The following is a 23,399-nucleotide window of genomic DNA, read 5'->3' as shown; positions in this document are numbered from 1 at the left end:
TATTTTCTACATAAAAATATGAAAGGCATTCCTTCACTGCATTCCAGAACTCCAGTAACAATTCCATTTGCTCTGTTTAATCACACAATGATTTTTTGAGTGGTGAAAAATTCAGACTTGTAAATTGCTTTTTTCTTTAGTAATTAGATGCTAACAGATATCAAAAATATACTATCATCATTATTTCACAGGTATTTTGCAAGGCAGCTCTCAAAATCACTCCTACACCCCAAGGTTCTCTGCCATCAGATGCAGCTTCAAGTTTACACTGAATTACAGCAACAACCTTTGGTCATTTCCCTATGCTCAACCGGACTGCTTGTAGAACATCTCAGATCACCCATATCTGACTCCAAGTGAAACAAAAGGGGAATTTATGCCATTATACCCCTAAAAGGGGTCTTCAAAATATTCAGAACACCCAAAATAAAAGACAAAGCTGGTTGTAAATCAAAGGTATTTGCATTTTATCACAAACTTAAAAAGGAATAATATTTTAGAAGACTAACACATTTCTCAAAAAAACTCACTTAGGAAAGCAGACATACAGAAGAACTATCAGCAGTCAGATAAAGGAAAGTAAGATGCTAATGAAAAAGTGACATCACCCCCCACCCAACCTCAGACTCCACAAACTGCAGGCATAAAAGTTTGAGAGGGAAGATTTTCTTACCTAGAGTCATCCAGCTAATAATTTGATTCATTACAGGCAATCCCTGTTTGTTCTTAAGACTGTTATGGGTACTGCTCACAACATATGTTGAAAGTGCAACACTGAACATCTAGAAAGAAGAAATCAGACAATGAAACAAAATTCATGTATGGATCTCTGCCATCCCATACTAAAGATGTAAATATGCTTTAGAGTTGCATAACACCTCATCTGAATCACCATAAGAACAGGAAGTCAAATATATAGCGTCAAAAATTTATGATTTTTTATAATTTACAATTACCAGCTTTTTAAAGCTTCTGTCTAAATTACTTTTTATTAGTATTCTTATTATTTACTTGTGCTATTTTAAAGTAGCATACACAAGTGACCTGGATCACTGATTTGACATGATATACTCTTTGTCAAGAGTAACTACTTAAACACACATGCAAACCACAGAAAACACGCCCCCAGCCCTTCAAGGTGCACTCGTCCTCAAACAGCAGCCACAAAGAACAAGCAGAGCCTTTGGCTTTGCTGCAGAATTGGGTAAGGGCAAAGGGGAAGGCTCCTGTAAGAAGAAGCAGAAGAAATTGGAGGTGGATTTTAAGAGATGGAAAGAAGTTGTTGGGTTTTTTCCCCCCAATTAAACTGACTGAACCACCTCAAGCAGAGCCCTCTGCCTTGCAGAAGCAGAGAAGCTGGAGAGGTATTTTTTTCTTTGACTAATTCAAGAGACACCATTCAGTCATCAAGTACATGCAAAAAACCTTATGAAAATTACCCCATGAGTCAGTAATTTTTGAAAGGTGACAATTATCCAAGAAAACACTTGAGCCAAGTTTTCAATTACTGCTATTTATTCACAACTCTGCAGTTCCACTAAAAGGCAAATCAAGCATGCACAGTACTTTGCAAACGTGCTTTAAAACTGCATTACAAGATGTAATTGCTGTTGTGGCTTTTTTAGTGCACAGCAGCTACACTGTTCACATCTATCACTTTTTACCATATGAATAGCTGCTATTTCCCTGCTAGACGCAGTGCTACCTAGTGGGATCAGCCCAGAGGATACATTTAGCATCAGCATTCTTTTTTGGCAAGTTTCACAGGTGCTCAGTATCTGCTGCTTCTATTTAATTTCAGGCCATAAGAACATGTACCTCGTATTTCTTTGTGACATCAACAACCGAGGTCAAAACATTAGGCATCCAAAAGCTCAGGGAATTGGACCCTTTAGACCTCTGGTGTTTACTTTGGACACTTTTGCTGTATTCAGGTCAGATCTCTCCCCTTTGATATATCTTATCAAGTTCTTTTTAGTGTCATGAGTTCTGCTAATCCCTCTGATATCCCTTAGGCACTGGTGAAGTCCCTTTGCACTGACTTTGTGCCACCCTCCATAATATAACCTTTACCTTGGAAGACTTGTCCTGGCAACATTAGTAAGCACAACGTACTGCTGCTAGATCTATGCCAGTGTCCAGGGAAGGGCTCAGCACGTGCTTTTGTTAGAATCTGTGTTTGCCATTTAACTAAGTTCAGACAGCTCTTGGCTTCCACCAACATCTCCAGGACAGAGCAGAAGAAACTTGGAGGTGCACACAGAGGTCTCCAGCTAAGAACCTGTCTCCCTTCATCCTTCACAACCTTCTCTGATGCTCAGAAATAACTCTTGAACATCTTAAGAGCAGGTCTCAGACAAACATACCTGCAAGTCACAGCTAGAAAGAAGAAACCAAGGGTGACACCTGCAGTCCTGACACTGCCTGCAGCTCTGGCTGGGAGCCCTAAGCATCAACCATCATAACAACCCATAGGGAGAATGGCAGGAGAAACAGCGTCCTCAGCTGGGCACAAGGCTGGTTGAAAACACCCTTCCTGTCCCCTGGTTCCATCACTATGACATGGATTCCTACTGTTTACTTCTCCTATTTTAGAAGACATGTAGATGTTGCACTTAGGAACATGGTTCAGTGGTGGTCTTGGTGTTAGGTTAATGGCTGGACTTGATCTCACAGGTCTTTTCCAAGCAAAATTGTTCTATAATTCTAATTTAGAGGAGGAGACTAATAAACTGACCACCTTGGACCCACAGGAAGTCCAAACCTCCTGAGAATAATAACTTGGTGCAACATTATCAACCAATGAAAACAGCATGATTTCAGTACTGTGGCAAAAACTGGACATCACCTGTGAAACTGATGGCAAAGAGAAACTGGTGCTCTCTCCAGCAAAAATGAAGTTATACAGTAAACACTGCAGCAGTCTAGCTGATGGATTATGAATGACTCCTGTTTTCATCATTACTGAAGCCTTAATGACCTCTCAGAGATCATAGAGTTAAAGAACTGTTTAGGTTGGCTCAGGTTTAACTCATCAGCAACCCCAAACATTAAGTAACAGTGTTATCACAGGAAAGCATAACCTTTGATGACTGCCTCCAAACACCACCTATGGGGCACCTGAAAAACCTACTTTTAAGAAATCCCTTGGCAGATGCAGAGAAGGAACCTGATTGAGTGTGCTTACCTATTTGAATTTCAGTGGCCTGATCACCGTTTGCCACTAAAAAATAGGTATTTTCCCCTGACTAGGGGATTCATCTCACCTTTAAAACTGTCTGGGAGCTGTAAATCAAAACTCAGGATTTCAAAATGCTCCCAATGAGCATTTTTGAAGATTACCGCTTCCTGTTCCCACTGAGAAGTCCAACTCAAAGGAAAATATAAAAGTAGAATTAGGGAATTCCATTGCCTAGAAATACTAGTATTCTGACAAGCATTTTCCTTTTGTATTCCTGTATGTTTCAAAGCCGCTAAATGTAACCTAACCTCAAAACAAGATATTTATTTAGAAACACATATAATGCCTCTGTAATGTCCTTTTCTTCCTCTACATCTGAATAATATCACTTCCCAATCCTTCCCTTACCCAGAATGTGAATGGTGGATCCCATATTTTCCATTCCCAATTAAGGTACCAAAACAAAAATCTAATGAGAGACTAGTAATTAGATGTCACTATTGTAAAATATCTTCTGATTAAGAGGCAATTTCAGGAACTTTATGATCTTCTTAAAAGTTGGGAGGAAAATGAAGATGTTACTTCCCGAATAAGCAGGCAGAACATCTTCATCTAATTAAGTAGCACTCTGTGAGTGGATTTCCTGATTCTCTAAGTTTGCTCAAGAATACTCTGGCATTACTTTTTTACTATGGACCTATTTTTTCATCATCATGAGATGCTGCAGCAGTTGTGTGGTGAGTTGGGTTGGCCAGCCACCTGCTGAGCTGGTCCCTCACTCCCCCATCCAGTGTAAGCTTTTTTCAGGCATTCCAGCAAGAAATCAATTGCTGAGTGTATGCTGGAAATTTATGTTCTAAATGCTTAGGAAAGGAACTGACATCTCTTTTCCACATGTAGGCTGAAAAAAGTAAGAGACATAACCACCAAATTTTACATGTGTTCATGCTCAGGTAAAGCCATTTTAAGCATCCATTACTCTTTTCCTTCCTCCTTTCAACCAATTTGAGCTCCATACCTAAATCACAGATAGAATGAGTGCATTGCTTTGCTCAGCAAGAAACGCCAGCACACACTAAATCATAACCAATAAAGCTGGTCCTGAAATAAAACCAGTATCTTGTAATAAGTTGAGGGGAAAAAAAAATAACAAAAGACAACAGACATGCAAGGTATTATTAGAATTTTAAAGCTCTCTAGAACTTAATTAGCTCCTAGTATGAAAAACACCTACCTATTTCATGAAGCTATAATTCACCTGAAAAAAGACTTAACCCACAGAAAACCAGCTCAGTATCAGTCTCACATTGTTTTTCTACAGCCAGAAACTGGAACTAGTTCAGCCTCCTGAACCAGCAAGCCTGTCCTCAGTGTGCACATGCAACTACTGAAAAGGTCTTTGGAAGCCATGTACACCGACCAAAAGTAGGACAAACTCTCAAACTCTCCACACGGAGCATCAAAATCTATATGCACATCTATTTATCAATCAATATAATTATGCACAGGATGGGCTTTTGGGAACACAGCATGACTATGTTTAAATACGTGCACATGGTCCTCTTGAAACAGCCAAGGAGAAAACTCTTAGGAACAGCCATTTTCGTCTTGAAAATCGTGGCCTTGGTTGAAACATGTTCTTAGAAAGTAAAAATTTGCACATAAAAACCCTCTAACATACAGAATTACTGAAAAGTAACAACTGACCTGATAAAAATATACTTTCAGATCTTCATTATCTCTGTACTTATTTTCACTTTTACAAAGAGATGCCAATGAGAAGAAAGATATCAAGAGGGTCAGCAAACCAGCTGCTATTCTGCAAAAACAAACAAAAGAACAATAAAATTCCAGAAAATATCATCAAAAATGTCTTTTGCTGCTGTATGCTGTCTTGTTGCACTTGATATCCCACACCAGATTCAACCCCAGAAGCACTTTGGCTTTCCTAATCTATCCTGAATATTCAGTGTCTCCAGGTTCCTCCTGGATCATCTAATCCTGCTTTCACCCCTGTGTTTCCTTTTTATGACTGAGCTGAGTCAGGAGCTCCCTGCTCCTACCATACAAGTTTTATTAATGTACTGAAAAGCCCTGACTTGACAGATAGTGCCACTGCTCAAAAACAGAAGCACCTATTTCTCACTGGGATTCTGATTTTTCCTTCTTGTATCTTCTCCTCCAGCACCAATTTATCTTCAACATCCTGACGTGTCACATATACATATATTTTTAATTGCTGCTTCAAGTCTTTCCAGCTTCAAAACTCCCTTGAAAAGTTTCAGATAAACACAGTGTTTCAAAGGTAAAATGTTTCATCAGAAGAATAAACAGAAAGATGTACAGCCTGGGCAAGGTGAATATAAAGAAGTGTCAGAGAGGAAGATCTGATGGTAATTTAATTCCATTTTGATTTCTGAGCTGTGCACATACATTCTAAAGAATAGAAAAACCTCAGTTGGGACCAGCAGAAATACATACAGGTGTACATACAGCTGAGAGGCAGTAATATAATCCAAGCAAATCTGTGCTGAATATTTCTAATGTGCCCAAGGATCAAGACTAAGAAGGGTTTTCAACAGACAGATTTAAAACACAGTAGAAAATATTGAGGCAGAATGCCAATAATCTTGGAAATATCTGGGCTCTCAATTCTACCTGCAATCACATATTACTGCTTAAATCCCGTATTTCACTGAGGATCAAGCACCCTGGCTCTGCTGAGGCACGGTACCATCACAGTCTAGGGTAAATTCACTCTTTCTGCAGTAACTACAATGAGACCACAAGCCTAACCCTTCAGGCCAGCCACCTGGATTGCATCCAGATATGAGAGAACGCTCCTATGACCAAAGAGTGGCTCACAAGAGGAGAGTGACAGATAACAAAGATGTACTAGAAAAACAATGCAAATCAACAACTGTAGAAAATCAGACAAGCAATACCAGAAAGGAAGACTCAGGACAGAGATGCAGAAGTGGACAAAGAAGAGACACAGAAGACACTGAGGAAGAAGAGAGTTCTGCCTATCCTGTTTGTTTTATTTCCTTGAATATCTCATTAGTACAGAGTGCTATTCAAAGACAGATTATTCAAAATTGCATGGATAAATTCTGAAAGATGCTGTCAAAAGTATATTGCTTTTGACTGAATTCTTATTCATGGATCATAGTGCTGTTTACCATATTTGCACCCCACTGAAGCTTCCCCTTTAATGATCACCTCTATTTTCCTGTAAAATTTGCAAATTTTGTATTATGAGAAATGTTTCCCTTGACAAGAAATTACAGAATAACACAAAGACCAAATGGATATGGCAAAAGAATTAGAAGTCTATTTTCATTCTCATTAGTGAATAACTGAGGTCTATATAATCATGTTATTTAAATTCTGAATTTCAATTCCTGTCTCAGCCAGATTTCAATAATACAATTCCTCACACATACCAAAAGGCAGCCTAAATTTTGAATCAAAGAGGAAATAAAAAATTTAAAGAACAAGATGAGATTCTTACACCAGAGGAATGTTTGGTTCTCTTCCTACAACAGGCATTAACGGAAATACTGCCAGGAGCACACACAGGAGAGTCCAGATCAATGCTTTTGTCTAAAAGAAGAAGGAGGTCATGTGGACAGACAATTGTCTAATCATAAAGAAATACTTCAGGGAACTACTAATAGCTACTAGCATCTCCCATGAGCAAAGACCCTGCATGACCCAGGAGTAAAATTAGCTAAAAAAAAAAAAAAAGAGCACAGGGTCATTGGTATTACAGCACTTCAATTTAACACAGAAAAGAATTTCATTTACATAGCTGTCAAAATCCCATCAAAGACAATGATAATTAAAGCTAAGTTTACACTTACAAGCACCTTCTCAAAGCGTGGCCTTCACACACATTGCAGGCACCAGAAATCTGTCAATTGACCTTATAGAAGGAAGGCATAAAACTAATATTCTCAGAAGGTTGCAGCAGTTAATTAGTCAGCATTGAGAGAGAATATTCTGAGAATATGGTAACATTATCCAGTCTTTGCATCTATGTGCCATTTGATTTAGCCACCATAATCATCTAAGTAGTTCTCTAAACTCTTTGCTAGGAAGAAAAAAAACCCTATCCCAGGTGTTTTATTTAACTAAAAACATTAAGAGCTGTATCATTTTAAGTTTTCAAGTTCAAGTCAAATTAATATTCCTGAAAGGAAATTTTATGCTACAAAACATCATCTGTGTATATCCAGCTTGAAGACAAGTTACTCGATTACTCAACTAGAACAAAAAAATTGTAAATTAACAAATACAAGCCTCCATCTTGACAGCTCTTAGAGAGCAAGACTTAGCAATTTGACTCCTTTTCTCTATCCCAGGACCCTAGGTTTTAGGTATGCCCTGAAATAAGAGATGTTGGAATCAATTAATGGAAGAAATGTATCTTAAATTAAATTTCATGCCACTTCATGAAAACTGAGGGTTTTTCTTAAGAAAAACAATACAGAAAGCTGCCCCTGAGGAACAGTGTGTCCCAGCTGATTAGACAATAATGAATTGACAACTGCCTTTCAGTTATCTTCAATATTTTTTCTAATAAATGATCATATTAGTTAAATGGTGACACTTTCACCAATCGTACATGTCAACACCATAGTCACTGCAACAGTTTGATAAATGGTGTGCATTTCATATGATTGAGTCAAGCATTTTTTAGTGATCAACAACAGAAAACTGATAGCTAACTCATAGCTACCTCAAAACTCTTAAGCACTCTTACATTGCATAACAGATCTAGCCAGATCATACTAAATTCCCTTGCTTTGCTACATGCTGCTCATGACAGAGATTGGGAAAAGAGCATAACTGAAAAGGAATTCAAAGCAGCATTCCAAAGCATTCCCAACATCCTAAGATGCAGTCCAGCTGTTCACCATTTAAAACCTTGAGCAAAGCAATACAATACCTTAGCTTGAATCCACAGCTGTGTGATCACTGGCCAGCCAGCAAAGACAAGAAGGCCAATGGTGAGTGCAGAGCGGTAGAAAAAGCTGAAGACCTAATTTAAAAAAATTCAAGAAGGGACTGAAAATCAAACACATTAACTCCTCAAAGAGGTAGAATATTAGCAATGAGATACCTTGTTGATACATAAGGATAAAATACTTACTAGTATTTCAATTCCCAGTATACAAACCAAGAGGAATCCTATAGATTGACCCATATGAAGTGACAAAACATTTGTGGCAAGGTCTTGAATAACGGGAATTCTGTTCAAAATGATGGAACAAGATAACATTTATTAAAAAAAAAAAAAAAAAAAAAACACAGAAATAACATAGAATTTTACCTTTACAGGGCAAGGATGGGGTCAGAACACAAAAAAAGTTAGAGGTATTGCTGGTCCTGCCCAGACCCCATGCGTGATGGCCAGATGATCATTCTCCCCAGTTTTACTCGATAGAAAATCTACAACAAAACCCTCCAGCTTTTTTCCTCCCATATTTGGCACATCTTCGCCAGTGTTTGGACAAGCTTCAGATTATTCACTACCCCAACTGACTCTGAGTATATGAGTATTTTTGGTTTATGTTGTGCTTAATGTCTGTCATAACTGATGAAACATTCAGAAGCTTTATAGAGAGAAAAACCTTCCCTGTTAGCTTTTCCTGTGCTTTATGAGACAGCTCATTATCTAACTGCAGTTGGTCTCATTTTCTCTGAATAATACTGAGTTGGTATCTACAAATTGCCAGTAGATCAGGAAAGTAAATAGAATCAGAAGATAACAAGTATTTTTGGGCCTGAAGTAAAAGGAGACCCAAACAAGACAAATATATTTCAATATGGGAGCACATTCCTCAACATGACTAACATGTGTTCTCCAAAAGTAGCTGGTGCTCAGCACACTTGACACTTTGCAGGATCATTTTGCAAAGTAAGTCAGCTGCTACAGGTATTTGCAAAGATTTTAGCACTCTTTTGCAACAGCTATGAGAGTACTGAAATTTTTTTTCATGGAAATAGTTTATTTTATTTTTGCTAATAGAAAAGATATCTTCTAGAATTGGCAACTGTATCAGTCTGTTTGGACACTACTCATTATGTCAACTGAAATATAAACCAGAGTCCTTTGGAATGTCTCAGGAAACACTAAAGGAGGTTTAATAAAATTGTATCTAACTTTTTTCTCCCAAATTTATGGGAAAAATTTAATTCTCTACAAAAAGGAAGTCCAAACCTGGTCTTATAACAGCAGTAATAAATTGCATTCTTTACTTACTCTCTCAAAACTGCATACCATACTGGCACTGGCAAGAGACAGTATACATAGTATGTCCAAGGACATGTTTGAATCAACAGAAAAAAAGCTATTATCATTCCAGCAGAGGCAAAACTGTAGAAGAGTACAGTAGATTTCTGAAAAACAAATGTTTGGACAAACATTCTTGAAACAGGAATAACATGTTTTAAACTACACACTATTTTCCATTTGTTAGTTACACAGTAAAACAAATGCTATTTTAACACAGCCACACAAGCTGCCATGTGTCTCTACACAACTCTAGACAAAGTTGTCAGTCAGATTAAAAAAAACAACAGTAAGGTTTGAAGATCTAATTGTAAATGTGTCTCTTCATAAGGTCCTGCAGTAAAATCTGCATGCAAAAGGCATACTTGTACAATCTGGAACACAATATATGCAATGTTTAATGGACACTTGAAATCCATCTGAAGTTAGAGATGCTAAGGGTTTTGGGAAAAAGAACTCTGAAGTTTAGATTCTAAAACCAGAATATAACCTATTCAGTTCAAGTTCATAGCCTTACAGTCAAAGCATTTAATGAAATTCCATCAGCATATTTCCTCCTCCTGCTTGAGACATTTGTAAGAGAAGTAATTAAACTAAAATATTAAGCATTAACTCCTACCAGAAAAAAACCACAACTATTCAGGATCTAGGAACAGATACAAAAGGAGGATTGTGACCAATCTTCCACAGGAGAAACTGCCTTGCTCAAAGAACCCACAATTTCAAAATACAACAGAGGACTAGTGTTGCACAGCACTAAAAGGTAACATAGCTACAACTGTTATTATATTTAATCCTAACCTACAGCTCCTGCTTTGGGCTTTTCTTAGTAAAAGAAATTCGGTATGGGATTAGAATGTTATGTACTCAAAGAAACATGGTCTCAGACTGAGAGCACTCTTAAGGAGAAACATCAAAGAAAGAAGAAAAATTTTAAAATGGGTTATCTCAGACAGGCAGGTCAGTCCTAAATCATCAGATAGCATCTCTTTTTTGTGCAAAGAGAAGCATTAAACAGTCATTCTGCATCTGCCTTTTATCTGGTCATTGAACTATTCTTCCTTATGCAAGGACATTCAGATATCAGAAGAATTACTGGTAAGGGAAGATTATGTACAAGTTTTAAATAAACAATTTAATCTGTATGTATTACAACTGGATATAGCAAAGGCAGCTTTTAGTGTAGGTAATGATGAAGACACTGTTTTCTTCTGCACAAATGCTAATTTTTTGAAAGAGTTAAGTAGACAGATACACAACTACATTAAATATGCTGAGAAGGAGAGACAATCAGGTAGCAGTTCACCTAGATGGATTAACATCTTTTCTGGCTCGCCCTCCCTGTAACTGATGTACAACTGCCTTGATCTAAACTGACAGCAAATGCAAGTTCTAAATGATTTTTAAAATAGAATTTTTGCTAAGATATGCCATTAGACTAAGAAAGGATATGTCATATAGAAAGCTGACCTAGGGCAATTTTATTAGTTTTAAATTTTACATTTGCTGACATATAGACAGAATGAATATGTATATATATGATATGCACACAATATAATTTATCACTGAATAAGTAAACACACACAATCAACATTTTATTCCATATAGCGACATAAATATTATAGAGTCCAATATAGTCAGTCATGCATTGAAAATGGAAACCAGATTTGCATTTCTGTAAATGTTTAAAATAGATTAAAAGGTTATGCTTCTTGCTAGGCAAAACAACATTCTATACCAAAAGAAAAAAAACCTGCTTTTTTTTCCATACTCAGCGTAAGAAACAAAAACTTTTAAAGATATACAGGATATGCAGTTCCATTACTCAGAGGCTCCTTGATTTTAAAAGGTGGTGCTTTGCAGGAGGCTATTTGTCAGTGGTAGATTACTCTCTGCAAATTTCTTTAAGTTGCTCCAATATAAGCTATAAACCAAATAACTTCTGTCTATGAAGCATTAGCCTCGCTTTGTGATTCTCCAAGTATTTAGGAACACTAAAAAGGTTTCTACAGAAAAGGGCCTCTTATGAAAACTGAGGGAAGAGAAATTCTATCAACAAAGAACTAAGAAACCGATTTTTTTTCTGCCAGTGTCACTAGCATAAAATCTGCCTTCAACTAGTAAAATCAATATACCAAACTAAATCTACGTCAACTAAGAATGCAAATTTTTTCCTTAATGTAGTTATTAATATTCCTGATACTCAGTCTATTTATTGTAATTATTTTGTTTGTATCTAACATAACATGCATCCTGAATTATCTCCTCAGTTATTTGATGAAAGAAAACCTAAATCACACAGTACAGCACTTATGAATATTTTCCATTTTAATTTTGTTTGAGCATTTTCATTAAAGGTCAAGACTATCTCATTTCAGCCAGTAGTAAAAACCTCAAGACAGCATGATAGGAATCTTCTCAGCATATTATATTGAAGGCAATAAAGATGCTAAGTGAGCGCTCATTTTCACCTACATTACAAAATGAAACAATTCCTTCTATTCTGAACAAATTCTTGAAGTTTGGGAGAATTTTCCCTCCCCTGCAGGCTTTAATCCTTCTCTAGTGAAATGCTAGCTTTTTGCCTATTCACCTTTTTGAGGTCTCTTTCCCTGATGAATGACTGAAAAGAAATTAAGTTCATAGGATTTTATACTTTGTGAAAAATCAAACCATAATAATCTTGTCAAAAAGAGCTTCCTTCATCTTTCATGTCTTCTGCTGCACACTTGCAGATCACAAAGATCAAGAGAGCACACCAATCTGTGAAACAACAGCTCACCTTCTATCAAAGCAGGCTATACATTTTAAAAATGCCACGATTGGACTGCACAGTTTCTGAGAACAGATGTAAAATTGCCAAAGAGGGCAGGAACAAAATAATTTACGTGCTGGGGTTTTTTTGGCCTTACAGTGAAGAACATCAATGAAACTGGAAGGCTGTATTCTGTATTCTTCTAAACAATTATTATTATAACAGAGTGCTGTTGATGCTGAAAATTAAACCTGGGAAAATCAAACCCGGTTTAAAGACAGACCCTTTAATAGTTTTAAATCACTATGTTTGCTTACACTTGCATTAGCATCTCAAATGGACAGCTGCAGGAAGAAAAACTGAAGAAGCACAGTACTGCATACTCAGACTTACGCAGTTTAGGAATACTGATCCTAATCAATGGATTTAGCAGCAACACTACACAGGATTACAGTAGCTGGAAAACTCAACACCTTACAAAAGAAGTGTAAGGTGTGCAATTTATCCTGCACAGAGTCACTTAGCACACATATAATACTGAAAACTGATAGAAAAAAATAATTGAATGCTTCCAACCTACCTTTTCATTAGTTGGGACAGTCTTGGTCAAATTGGTGTGGGCCTTGATAATGACCAGAATCACGTAAGTTGTCCAGCCCACAAAACCCACTGCAATACTTAGACCCAGGAATAATCTATCATACTTATGGTAGTAAGACAAGCCTTCCAAAGCAAGGTTAATCAGGGTTTTGCACAGGGCTACCTGGAGGCAGACAAAACATTTAAGCAACATATTAGAAGAGTGTGAGCTTCCCATTCCACAAATTAACCTGACAGCAACTGGAGTTCAAGCAGCTCCACCACTCTTGGCACATGTGTCCTCTCCATGCTCAGGTATAGTGTTTTGGCCAGCACCAACTGCTGGAGTACACACTGCTTGGGACTCCTGCTGGATATCAATTCAACCATCACCTGGCTCCTTCACCATCCTCCCTGGCCATGACAGTCATTAGATGGTGAAAGCTACACAGACAGCACACCTTGAACACCACCTATTAACAAGCATGCCATTTTGTTTTCCCACAAGCATTTGACTGTATATATTCCAGTGTAAGTTACCCCCTTAAAAAACAGTCACATGCTTCTGAAGGCACATTTACATAGGAGAAGGATTATGGATGCAACTGAAACATGGTCACTCTCCACAGCCTGAAGCATTCCCTGCCTGGGGTTTGATGTCCTCCACTTCAGTAAAGCCTGATACTGCAAGAACCATTGGTGAATTCAGAGACTAAACTGCAGTCCCAGATTCATTCACAGAGCATCTGCTTGTAGCTCTCAGGACATAAATCACTTGGAAACAAAAAGGGTTGTACCCAGTTGTAGCAGGTTCAGTTCGTAAATCGGGCAGAAACACCAAGTGTAGTGGTTTGGTCCAAAATACTCATTACTTACTTATTTACCTTCTGTGAGATAAGAATTAGGAGAAAGCAAAGCAGGCACAAAACTTAAAAGAATATAAAGAAGTTTATTAACAGACCTAAAAGAAAGAAAAAAAAAAATCATACCACACCTTCAGAACACTTCTCCTCCCCTCACCTTTCTCCCTTCTCCCACTGACAATGTAAAAAGACAACCCTTGAGATTTTCAGTCAGTTTACCACTTCCACAATAACCCTGTTCAGTTCACTTAGGGAGAGGAGTCTCTCTTGCTCATGCTATGGAGACCTCTCCACAAGAAGTTCTCTCATGGCTCAGTATTACAGCGAGACAGCCGCCCAGGTTGGTTCTCTGCTCGCATGTGAGAGTCCCTTCCCACAACTCGCAGCTTTCCCCACAACTGCTTTCAAGGGTCCAATCTTGAGCTACTGGGGTACCATTTAAAGGTTGAGCTGTTCAGAAACAAAGGTTCTCTTCACCCATCTCTGGGAGCATCTTCATCTCTAGGAATAAAGGCACTCCCCCTTCCCTGGGAGAAAAAGGATCCTCATCATCTTCATCTCTAGGACTATCTCTGGGAGCATCTCTAGGAACTGAGGTCTTCTCCTTCCGATTTGGAGCAAGAGTCCTCATCACTTCCATCTCTCCCTGTTCAAACTTCTCATCAAATTACAGCTGCTTCAGCATTTGCTTATTCCAGCACAGGTACTTTTGCTCACAAGTACAGTTTGAACGCTCTATGCCCCATGCTTTCATGAAATTACAATGGGTACTCTGTTATATCATAGTCCATCACCACCATAGCTTTACAACAGAATTTCAGCTTCTAAGCATTTCCTCTTTCTCCTCCCTTAGGGTTTCAGCTCTTCCTTCTTTACTGACTTTGGAGCACTAAAAGGGTTAATCTCACCCGGGCCTTGCAGCTGGAATTCGCTTATCGCCGTTGGCCACATGATCTTTGTTGGGCAGCTGAGCAGCTTCAGCTGAATCTTCAGCCACACTGGAGGGGGGGGTGTGTAGAGCCAGCCCATGCCATCTGCACGGAACAGGGACATGGGGGCTGCAGGTGGAACAGGGCCACACAGCTCCAGGATGGCTGTGTCCCGGCCCTGCTGGGCTGCACAGGCCCAGGCCAGTTACCTGTCCCAAGGCCGGAAGCAAGAGAGAGCTTTCCCGGGGTTTGTCCATTCTTAAATGCGGACCACAGAGGCATGTCAAGCTTTTTTTTAAGTGGATTAAAAAACTGTCAATATTCAAACTAGCCAGTTGATAGGTTCTGTCAGGTCATAGAGGAAGCTGTAAGCACCTCCTGGCAAGAAAATCGCTTCTGGAGCTATGCTAACCCATGACACCAGTCTAACCACCGGTCCCCTCACTCCATGCCTCCACTGGGGAGACACCATGATAAAGACCATGGGTTTTCCCACCGTGAGTGTCATTTGGGTGTGCTGACCCCTGTGATTTACCCAAAGACGGGAAGCTCATCTGTGTGATTTGGAAGAGTACAAGAAGCAGCTGAACGTACACAATGAAGGTTTTTTATATGTGCAGGTATCCGGTTGGGATTCAAAAATGACAAACACAGAAAAAGGTACGGCAACTACTGAAGAGATCACAAGTCTGCCAGTGGGCAAACTCACCCCAAATGACATCTATTCTATACAATTATGAGTGCATATTTGCAATACAAAGAGCTGCAGGGTTCAGGCAAAGAATCATCCACACCCCAACTTCTGGGAATGGAACAATCTTTCTGCATTGCAATACAGGATGCTGAGGACAACCAGGGCAAGGCACAAGTCTGATGTGTGAGTGATCAAAGACTGAACTTAAACCCCTGGAGCACTCCAACAAACAAGGAGTAAGATTTACATATAACCAACAAGACAAAATTGCAGGTTCTACTCCTGAAATGTATAAAATGTCTCCTAAAAGTAAATGTGACAGCCAAGTAGAAGTATTAGGAAACAAAAAAGAAAACTTTCTCCCACAGCAAAATAGATCCATTTATTTAAGACGAACTATTTCCACTTTACAACAAAGCAAGTAAAAAGGCATAAGAATAAAATAGATTTAGCTGTCCTGTGCATAAAATAGTAATTTATTACCCTAAGAATCATATTAGGAAAAAAGAACTGAACCCTAACACATAATGGAATTCTTCCATGCATCTGGCAGGTTAAATATAATCTTACATATTCAATATTTTCATGTACTTTTTAACACAGAAGTCAATGACCAAACAAAAACTATTAAATTGAAAAAAAACGGTTAAAATGAAAGACTTCTTGGTATAATTTAGCTCTACAAATTCTTTCCGTGAACATCAGAATACAAGTACCAGTGAACCTGCACCCACTGAGTACTCTGTCACACAGTGAGTGTTAGCAAGTGCTTAGGAATGTAATACTGGAACTGAGAAGCATGGTTCTATGTATGGTTCCCAGTCTGACACACTGAAATGTGAAAGTGAAACCATGAACAGTTGGTTCAGGTAAAAGAACAAAAAAAGCAGGATCTGTGATGAAGCAAGATACCACACTTTTTTTTATGCAACTAGCAGCCTAAGAAGTGTGAACATGAACTACATTCCTCAGTTTATCTCCCAATTTACCCTTTTCTACTGTGGAAAATAAAAACATACACTGTGTGTCATTATATTACAGAATGGCAACAAACAATTTAAGAAGTATGAGAAAAAAATACAGTAGGTCAGTATTATTCATTATAACTCATATCAAAATGCAAAATTTTGGAGACTTCCATGGGGGTTTTGAGTCAACGAGAGGTGCATCATAAGGAAGGAAAAAAGTTTTATTTCTCAGTTCATTTTGATTCAAAGAAAACAAAATATTTACATAGAGCCAAAACAGACTTACTGCTTCATCGTACTTCTGCTGCTGAATATACAGTCTTATTTTTTTTAACAAGTTGATCTGTTCAGAATCAGAAAGAGGTCTGTACAACAAAATAAAGAGATATTAATGATTAATTTTTTCTGCTCATGAAAAGAAGAACTTTGCAATTAGAAGAATTAGTCTGTAATGAAACCAAAATATTCTGAACTTCATTAGAAGCAATTAGGTAATTGAGACTAATCTATTCCTCTGCATTCATCTTCACACGTGTCAACACAGCTGCTTTTTAACTGATCTCAAAATCTTTGCATTAACAGACATTTCTTTTATGTAGTTGATCCCATCTAATCTGCTGAAAATTATCTCCCTTGTGCATTATTATTGAACATTGGTCTGGACAAGAATCATGGCACATACAAAAATTAAGCAATTTAACTGATTTGAATATGGCTGTAAGCAGTTTATAAGATAGCACTGGATGATTTGCTTAGGTTCCACGCTAACAGTAGATGATGCCTAACAATCTCTTTGGAAAGTATGACCTTGTCTCCTGTTACACAAGCAGCTATCAGCTGAGTCCCCAGAGCAGGGGATAACACAGTTACCTGGCTACACTGAGGTCAGTGATAAAAATCTCTTTGATTTTAATGAATTTGATCATCAACCTAAACAATTGCTACCATTCTTCCCTTACAGAATGTAGTAACAAGGACAAATAAGCCAGTCAACCAAACTCCATCAAATGAAGCGAGAAGGACCTGTTGCTCCTGTACCATTTTCTTCCCAAGTTTAGGGACAGCAGCAGGCCTGAGAATCCCAGGCTGACCCTGCATAAGTTATAAGCCACAACACAGTCACTGTTGCTCTAGACACCACAGGCAAACCACCACGGGTCACAGCTTTCTGCAGCCAGTGAATGCACACAGCAGTTTTCCTTCACACCTTCCACAACACAGCAGAGGCACAGCACCAGCTCTCAGCATCCACAGCACAGGATGGCCCAATTGCATGCCTCTCTCTGCCACACCTGCTCCTTTACATGCCTCATAGATGGACCACCAAACTCATGTTTCAGGCAGTGGCAAATCAGGTGACTCCCACCATTTAAATCAGCAGCAGTTGCCTGGGTGGTCACTCAGCTGAACCACGGGAGCAGGTCTTGATTTTATGCAGCTGCTGCATTCCTGCAGCTCCCAAACAGCTATGAATAACTTTTGCCTACAACCCAGTTGATAGGCTGATACAGCAGTTGATACATCAGCAATACATACATATCATCCTTTGAACCATGAAATATATTCCACGTATTCTGTGCCTGAACAACCTGAACTTTTATTAGTAGTAACATCCTGGTATATTTTGATGCTATTTCATTAAGTTCAGAGCACAGTAGTATTGTGCAGGAATCTTCCAAAACACTGAATAATTGGAACAGCAACTGATCTTACTTTTGAGAAGAGTAAGTAACTGTATTAAGAAAATGTTTGTCTCTTTTCAATCTAGAAAAGAATTGAAGGATGATACCTATAAACAAGTAGGAAGAAAGAGGTCCCATAGAAAAGGAAAAAGGGAGAAAAAAAATGGTCACAAGGTCATGGTAAAAGTTTGATCACCTTAACTTTGAGGGGAAACAAAGGATTTTAGAAACCAGACTTGAAAAATAGCAAAGTGAATGTTGGTTGTTTTCTGCACCTTCATGACATGTGCCTCTGGAAGCCAACCTTACATCTGGTAGAGGAAAGGGAGCAATACACCCACCCAAGGTGGGAGTTTCACCATGTGTGGAGATTAATAGGAGGAGGGGGAAAAAAAAAAAACCAAACATATCTTAGATTTTAGGTAAAGATTAAAAAAAATCTGGAATAAATATTCAGAAGCTTTATTTAGGACTTAAACACATTCAAGACGTTCCTATGTTCCCTGTCTCATTTTTATTGTTTTACCCATACTGTTTTCTGTGAATTATATCCTTGTCATATTCAATGCAAAATCTTCCAAGCCAAAATTACATTTTACTTCATATTTTTAGTCATTTAGCTATAACCCACTTATTATCTTTTTATTCTCACTGAATCATTATATTATTAATGAACAATAGTCTTCACCTATTCCTTCTTAGAGGACAGCACCTAGGATCTCTGTACATGGATGGTGTAACAGAATAAAAGGGGTTTTCAAACAGTAAAATGTTGAGTAAGTCAAACACTGAAAGCAATTATTTTGTCAAATGGGGTTACCATTGGCAGGTGCATTGTTAATTTTCAAAAGCTAATATTATAACACACGTTTTACCTTCCTTACATATATATAGTTTTCAAGAGGTTGAATTTACAATTGTCTAACAACTGTTTTTGTAAAATTTATGAATTTCACCAGAAACTAAGGATTATTCATATATAACTATGAAAATGCAAGGAGTGATCATTATCTTAAGATATTTTTTACCTCTGTATTAAACAAAAAAGCAAAGAAGTGATTAAAGAATTTTTGTATTTTATACCAGACTAAAAAGGTTACCAAATATGCTGATAATCCCTCAATTAAAGAATAGGCCTAGCTCACCATAAGCAGTTTATCATCCATTGAGGACACTGATTCACTTCCTGAAGCTTACAAAGTAGATGAGAGATTTAAAAGAAATCTAGATGTAGCAGAAAGCATAGAGACAAAGATGAGCCATGAACAAATATGGAAAGTTGCCTATGAAAAAAACCCATGGACTTTAAAAATGGTGGTTCTATAAAATCTACAAGACTTACCAAAAAACAAAACCACAAGGAAAATTTAAATCTGAGAAGCTAAAGCTTGAGCTGTTCTTAGCACCACTTGATTTTAACTTAAAGTATTTTAAAGGTCTCCAGTAGTATACAGTGTTAGGAAATAATAAACTGATAAGATTTATCTCCCTGTGTTTTACTGTACAGCATCCCAGAGGCACTAGTAAATGTCAATGTATTCTCAAGGTGACTTAATACATATATCCACACAAGCAATGTTAATAGCAATGAAGTGAATTTACTGATCATCATTAGAAAGATTCTGAACTCTAGAAGGAAAACTACAGTGTATGTGTATATGCTCTTGCCAGCTATCCGTCATCAAAATCCAATTCTAACAAATTCAAGATGAATAGTCTTGACTAGTAAAATCTGAGGTCTTCTTCCATAACACAAAAATACCTGTCCTATTAAGAGACACACACAAAGAGAATTCAGTCAGAGGACTCAACTCTGTCCTTCTTTCCTTAAAAGTATTGCCAAACACATGCACTGAAAAGTGTAGTACTCAGAGGTTTAACTCAAAAAAAAAAAAAAAAAAAAGGCAAGAACTCCATGGTCACGTAGATTATAAACACACACACATCCACAATACCATCAGGATTCTAAAGACAAGATTACATTCTTCCCAGAAAACGATGGTGGTTCTGGAAGAGTAACTTTATTTTTCATTATGGCTAGCAGAGATTAACTTCCTGGTTCCAGACAGAAATCACAGCTTCATCCATGAATAAACATAATTAATTATGAAACAAGATGATTGGGCTAATCATGCAAGTGCTTGTAAACTCTCTCTTCTGAGATGTGAGTTACCCTTGTCATAGGTATACCTAACAAAATTAATCTTTCCAGCACATCATTCATGCTTCATATAAGCTAAGCTATTTGACAGCAATTCACAACAAGACTGTGATGAAGAACATTCACCATAGCAATGTCAAAGGGATCTCTCTTTGGCCAATGAGTCTTGTTTATCATCACACTACAGAAATTACCATCCCCAACGGCATAGGTAGCATGATGCAGTCAAACCATGAAATAAAAAATCTCAGAACAGAAGGAGATGCCTTGCAAATATATCTGTATCCACCACTGCTAGTTTGTTAATTTTATTATGCCTGGTTATTTGGGTAAAGATTTATGGTAATTTTATTGCACAGTAAATTTTCCAGAATTCTAGTACAGAAAGTAACCCCTTCGTGTCTGTCTTAGTTGAACACTTAAATTGCTGCAGATTTAATAATGAAAGTCAAGGAAGGATCACAGACCTGTAGATGAAAAGTACAAAGAGAAAGACTGAGATCTTCACCTAGCTCACTGTCAAATGAAAACAAATTTATTTCAGCTGCTTCACTATACACACAAACCCCATGTACCTGTGTCAGCTCATGCACATCTACACCCCTCTATCACTGCCTTTTCACTCTCCCCATCAGAAAAGAAGAAAATACTGTGCATCCTACAACTCTTTAAGAGTGGCAAGATTTGCAAAAGACAGCGATCACATTCCTATGACCCTTATCCAACAGCAAATCAGAAGTAGCTGTACAGCAGTCTTCTACCTTTTTATACTGGCTATCTGGGAGATGGGGAGGAAAGCACCAGCTCCTCCTGTTGATGCAAAACTAAAAAGCTAAAGGAGATGGACACACATCCCTTGACCCTCGTGATAACCCCATGATGGGAGCAAGCATTTCAATAAAGTCTGATAGGATTTTGTATAGGTGACCTTCTGAACACCATATAAAGGAGAGCATCCAAGGCCTCTGCCATCCAGACACTACTGGGGGCAGGTGCCAGTGCCTGTCTGCTCTCTCCATGGGAGAAAATTGCCAGCAACAGAATCAGCTGAGTATGTTCAAACTCTGTTGCCGCACATCCCTCTGTGAGAGCGCCATACTACAGAGAAGAGATGGCTTCCACTCCAGCAGTTCAGCAAGCAGCTGAAATAATACTTACAGGACCCACTATTACTCCTTTGATCCACACAGCAATAATTTGATCCAGTGCTGGCAAAATGTCATCTTAAAAGTGCAGATATAAGACTGGCCTGATGTTTTAGCGGGGCTGCTATTCAAAAGCAACTGAGCCAGTGCAGCAACTTGCAGGCTTCAAAAATGCAGTCAGTCTCCCCTGAGAGCTGCCTTCAAACATTCCCAGTGTACAACAGAGATGGCGCCTGAGAAAGCACCAGGTGGGTAATGGGAGAGTAGAGACACAGATCTTGCATTCAACATTATTCATGTAGCAGAAACATGATTGCACACTTATTTCTGTTCTACATCGAATTTGCTGCAGTTAGCAACCCATGAGTGCAGACACTTAATATTGATGACAATGCAACCACAAATGAACCCAACTTTGCCATTCTCTTGTTTATTTCCAAAGTACTGTGCACAGTCTTGTAGGAGCTGAATGAAATGCATATGAGAAAACTTTCCCAGCTCATCCATAGCAGAGAACAATCAGAAAGACAATGAATGGCAAGGGATGCAAAGTCTTGAGTTCATTCAACAAAATGTGGAAAAATTGACCAAATAAATATTTCAAAAGTCAAAGTCTGGAACCATGATATTTACTTTCTGTTGAACTTGCTGTGCAATACAAAGTATATGATGTTACTGGGGGCAATGATCAGGAAAAAGAAAGCTGTTACAGTTCTATGGACCTCACCAAATTACTTATTTACATTAATTTTAATGGCCAGAAGCCAATTTTCTCCCATTTTCAAAATGTGTTCAATTCCAGTTCTTTAGATGTGCCTTTTCAGAAGAAAGAACTATTTTACAGTATCTGCCAAAGACAGACTGAAAGCACATACTATGAGATACAGAGACAATCCTTTGCATACATTTTAGTTTTGATCAAAGAGTGAAGCTTCAAAGATTAAACAATTTGCTGGGTAACTCAGTGATCCTTAATCTGTTTGGATGGCCTTAATTTTACTGGTTTACTAAAATATTTTCAGGTAAGCTGCTAAAAGAGGCAAGTCCTAAGAAACCTGATTTTCATAATTAGAAGATACATGTTGATTACAGATTTTTAAAATTACAGCCATAGTTTTAGTATGCTAAAGTTGTGCTTTTTAAAAGAAAATGTGCTGTACATAAACCTACAATAAAGAGTTTATTACAGCTTCATAAAGCCCGGAACCCACAATATTCCCTCTCCCAACTTAATCTAATCTCTTTGCTCCTGCTGTTCCACTGCCAGGAGTTTCAGTTTTGGAGGTTCTAAATTTCAAGTGGGTTTTTGTATTTCTGGATTTTCTGACTACTGTGTTTAAAATTTTAGTCAGGTAGTCTAGTTGTAGGGTTGTAGTCAGCTATCTTTGCAACTCAGTTTTCCTTTTTCTTTTAAGAAGCGTTAAAAAGCACTGCTGGCACTCCAAAAGAAAAAAAGGATTAAGGAAGTCAATAAGGCTCCTTTAAGTTCTGAGGTTTTTGTTCTTTAATGCATAATGAAATGAAAGGAGGACACACACTTCCACAGGCCAAAGGTAGCAAAAAGTATATTTACTGACACATTGCAAAAGCCCATCGGTACCTCTATTCTTTTGTATTCATCAGATTCACAAACATGCAGAGGAGGACAGCAGGACATCAGTGAACCCACAGGAAATGATCTGACTAATGCTAATGCTCTAACCCTGGACTGTCAAGTCTCAGGAATTAAAACAGCCTTTAATATTCGCAAATCAGAATCCCTGATGTAGCATATTCAACTGCAGAGTGCCTTAGGATATTTATGTAAATCCTTTAGATAACAAAGATGAGAGAAAAAGGAGCTGACAACTAAACTGCCAGCTGCAAATTCACTGACCAGAGAAGCAATTAAGGTAACTGGGCTGCACACAGCATATTTTGCATGTAAACTACTACAGCAAGGGCTTCAGAGAATCAGAGGCCAGAAGGGAGGAGGCCACACTCTGAAATTGTCCCTCTGGCCCCCTTAAAGCAGAAGTGAGAAGCTGGATGCAGGGATCATCCAGGAGCTGGGGGTTTGTCCAGAAAGCCATAGCAGGACATGATGCTGAAGTCTTGGAAAGGGAAACTGCTTTTCAGAGAAGGTGGAAGATCCTTGAAGG

At 38.2% G+C, this 23,399-nt stretch overlaps 1 protein-coding gene across 1 annotated transcript in view; it reads right to left on the bottom strand.

Moving 5' to 3' along the window:
• Nucleotides 1–23,399, bottom strand: part of PIGN (phosphatidylinositol glycan anchor biosynthesis class N) — a 105,471-nt gene that overhangs the window by 30,697 nt on the left and 51,375 nt on the right. The window contains exons 13-20 of the mRNA XM_042049014.1: nt 16,557–16,635; nt 12,818–13,000; nt 9,453–9,589; nt 8,340–8,439; nt 8,136–8,228; nt 6,696–6,787; nt 4,889–5,000; nt 674–782 (exon numbers count right to left, since the gene is read on the bottom strand). Coding sequence (XP_041904948.1) covers nt 674–782; nt 4,889–5,000; nt 6,696–6,787; nt 8,136–8,228; nt 8,340–8,439; nt 9,453–9,589; nt 12,818–13,000; nt 16,557–16,635 — 905 coding nt within the window. The remainder of the gene's footprint in view (nt 1–673; nt 783–4,888; nt 5,001–6,695; nt 6,788–8,135; nt 8,229–8,339; nt 8,440–9,452; nt 9,590–12,817; nt 13,001–16,556; nt 16,636–23,399) is intronic.

The sequence above is a fragment of the Corvus kubaryi genome, unplaced genomic scaffold, assembly GCF_017639235.1.
Source record: "Corvus kubaryi isolate FWS band 111438036 unplaced genomic scaffold, C.kubaryi_AGA036_p1.0 69, whole genome shotgun sequence".
Lineage (NCBI taxonomy): Eukaryota > Metazoa > Chordata > Aves > Passeriformes > Corvidae > Corvus > Corvus kubaryi.
Note: the sequence above shows the minus strand (reverse complement) of the source record. Positions and strands in the feature narration are given on the sequence as shown.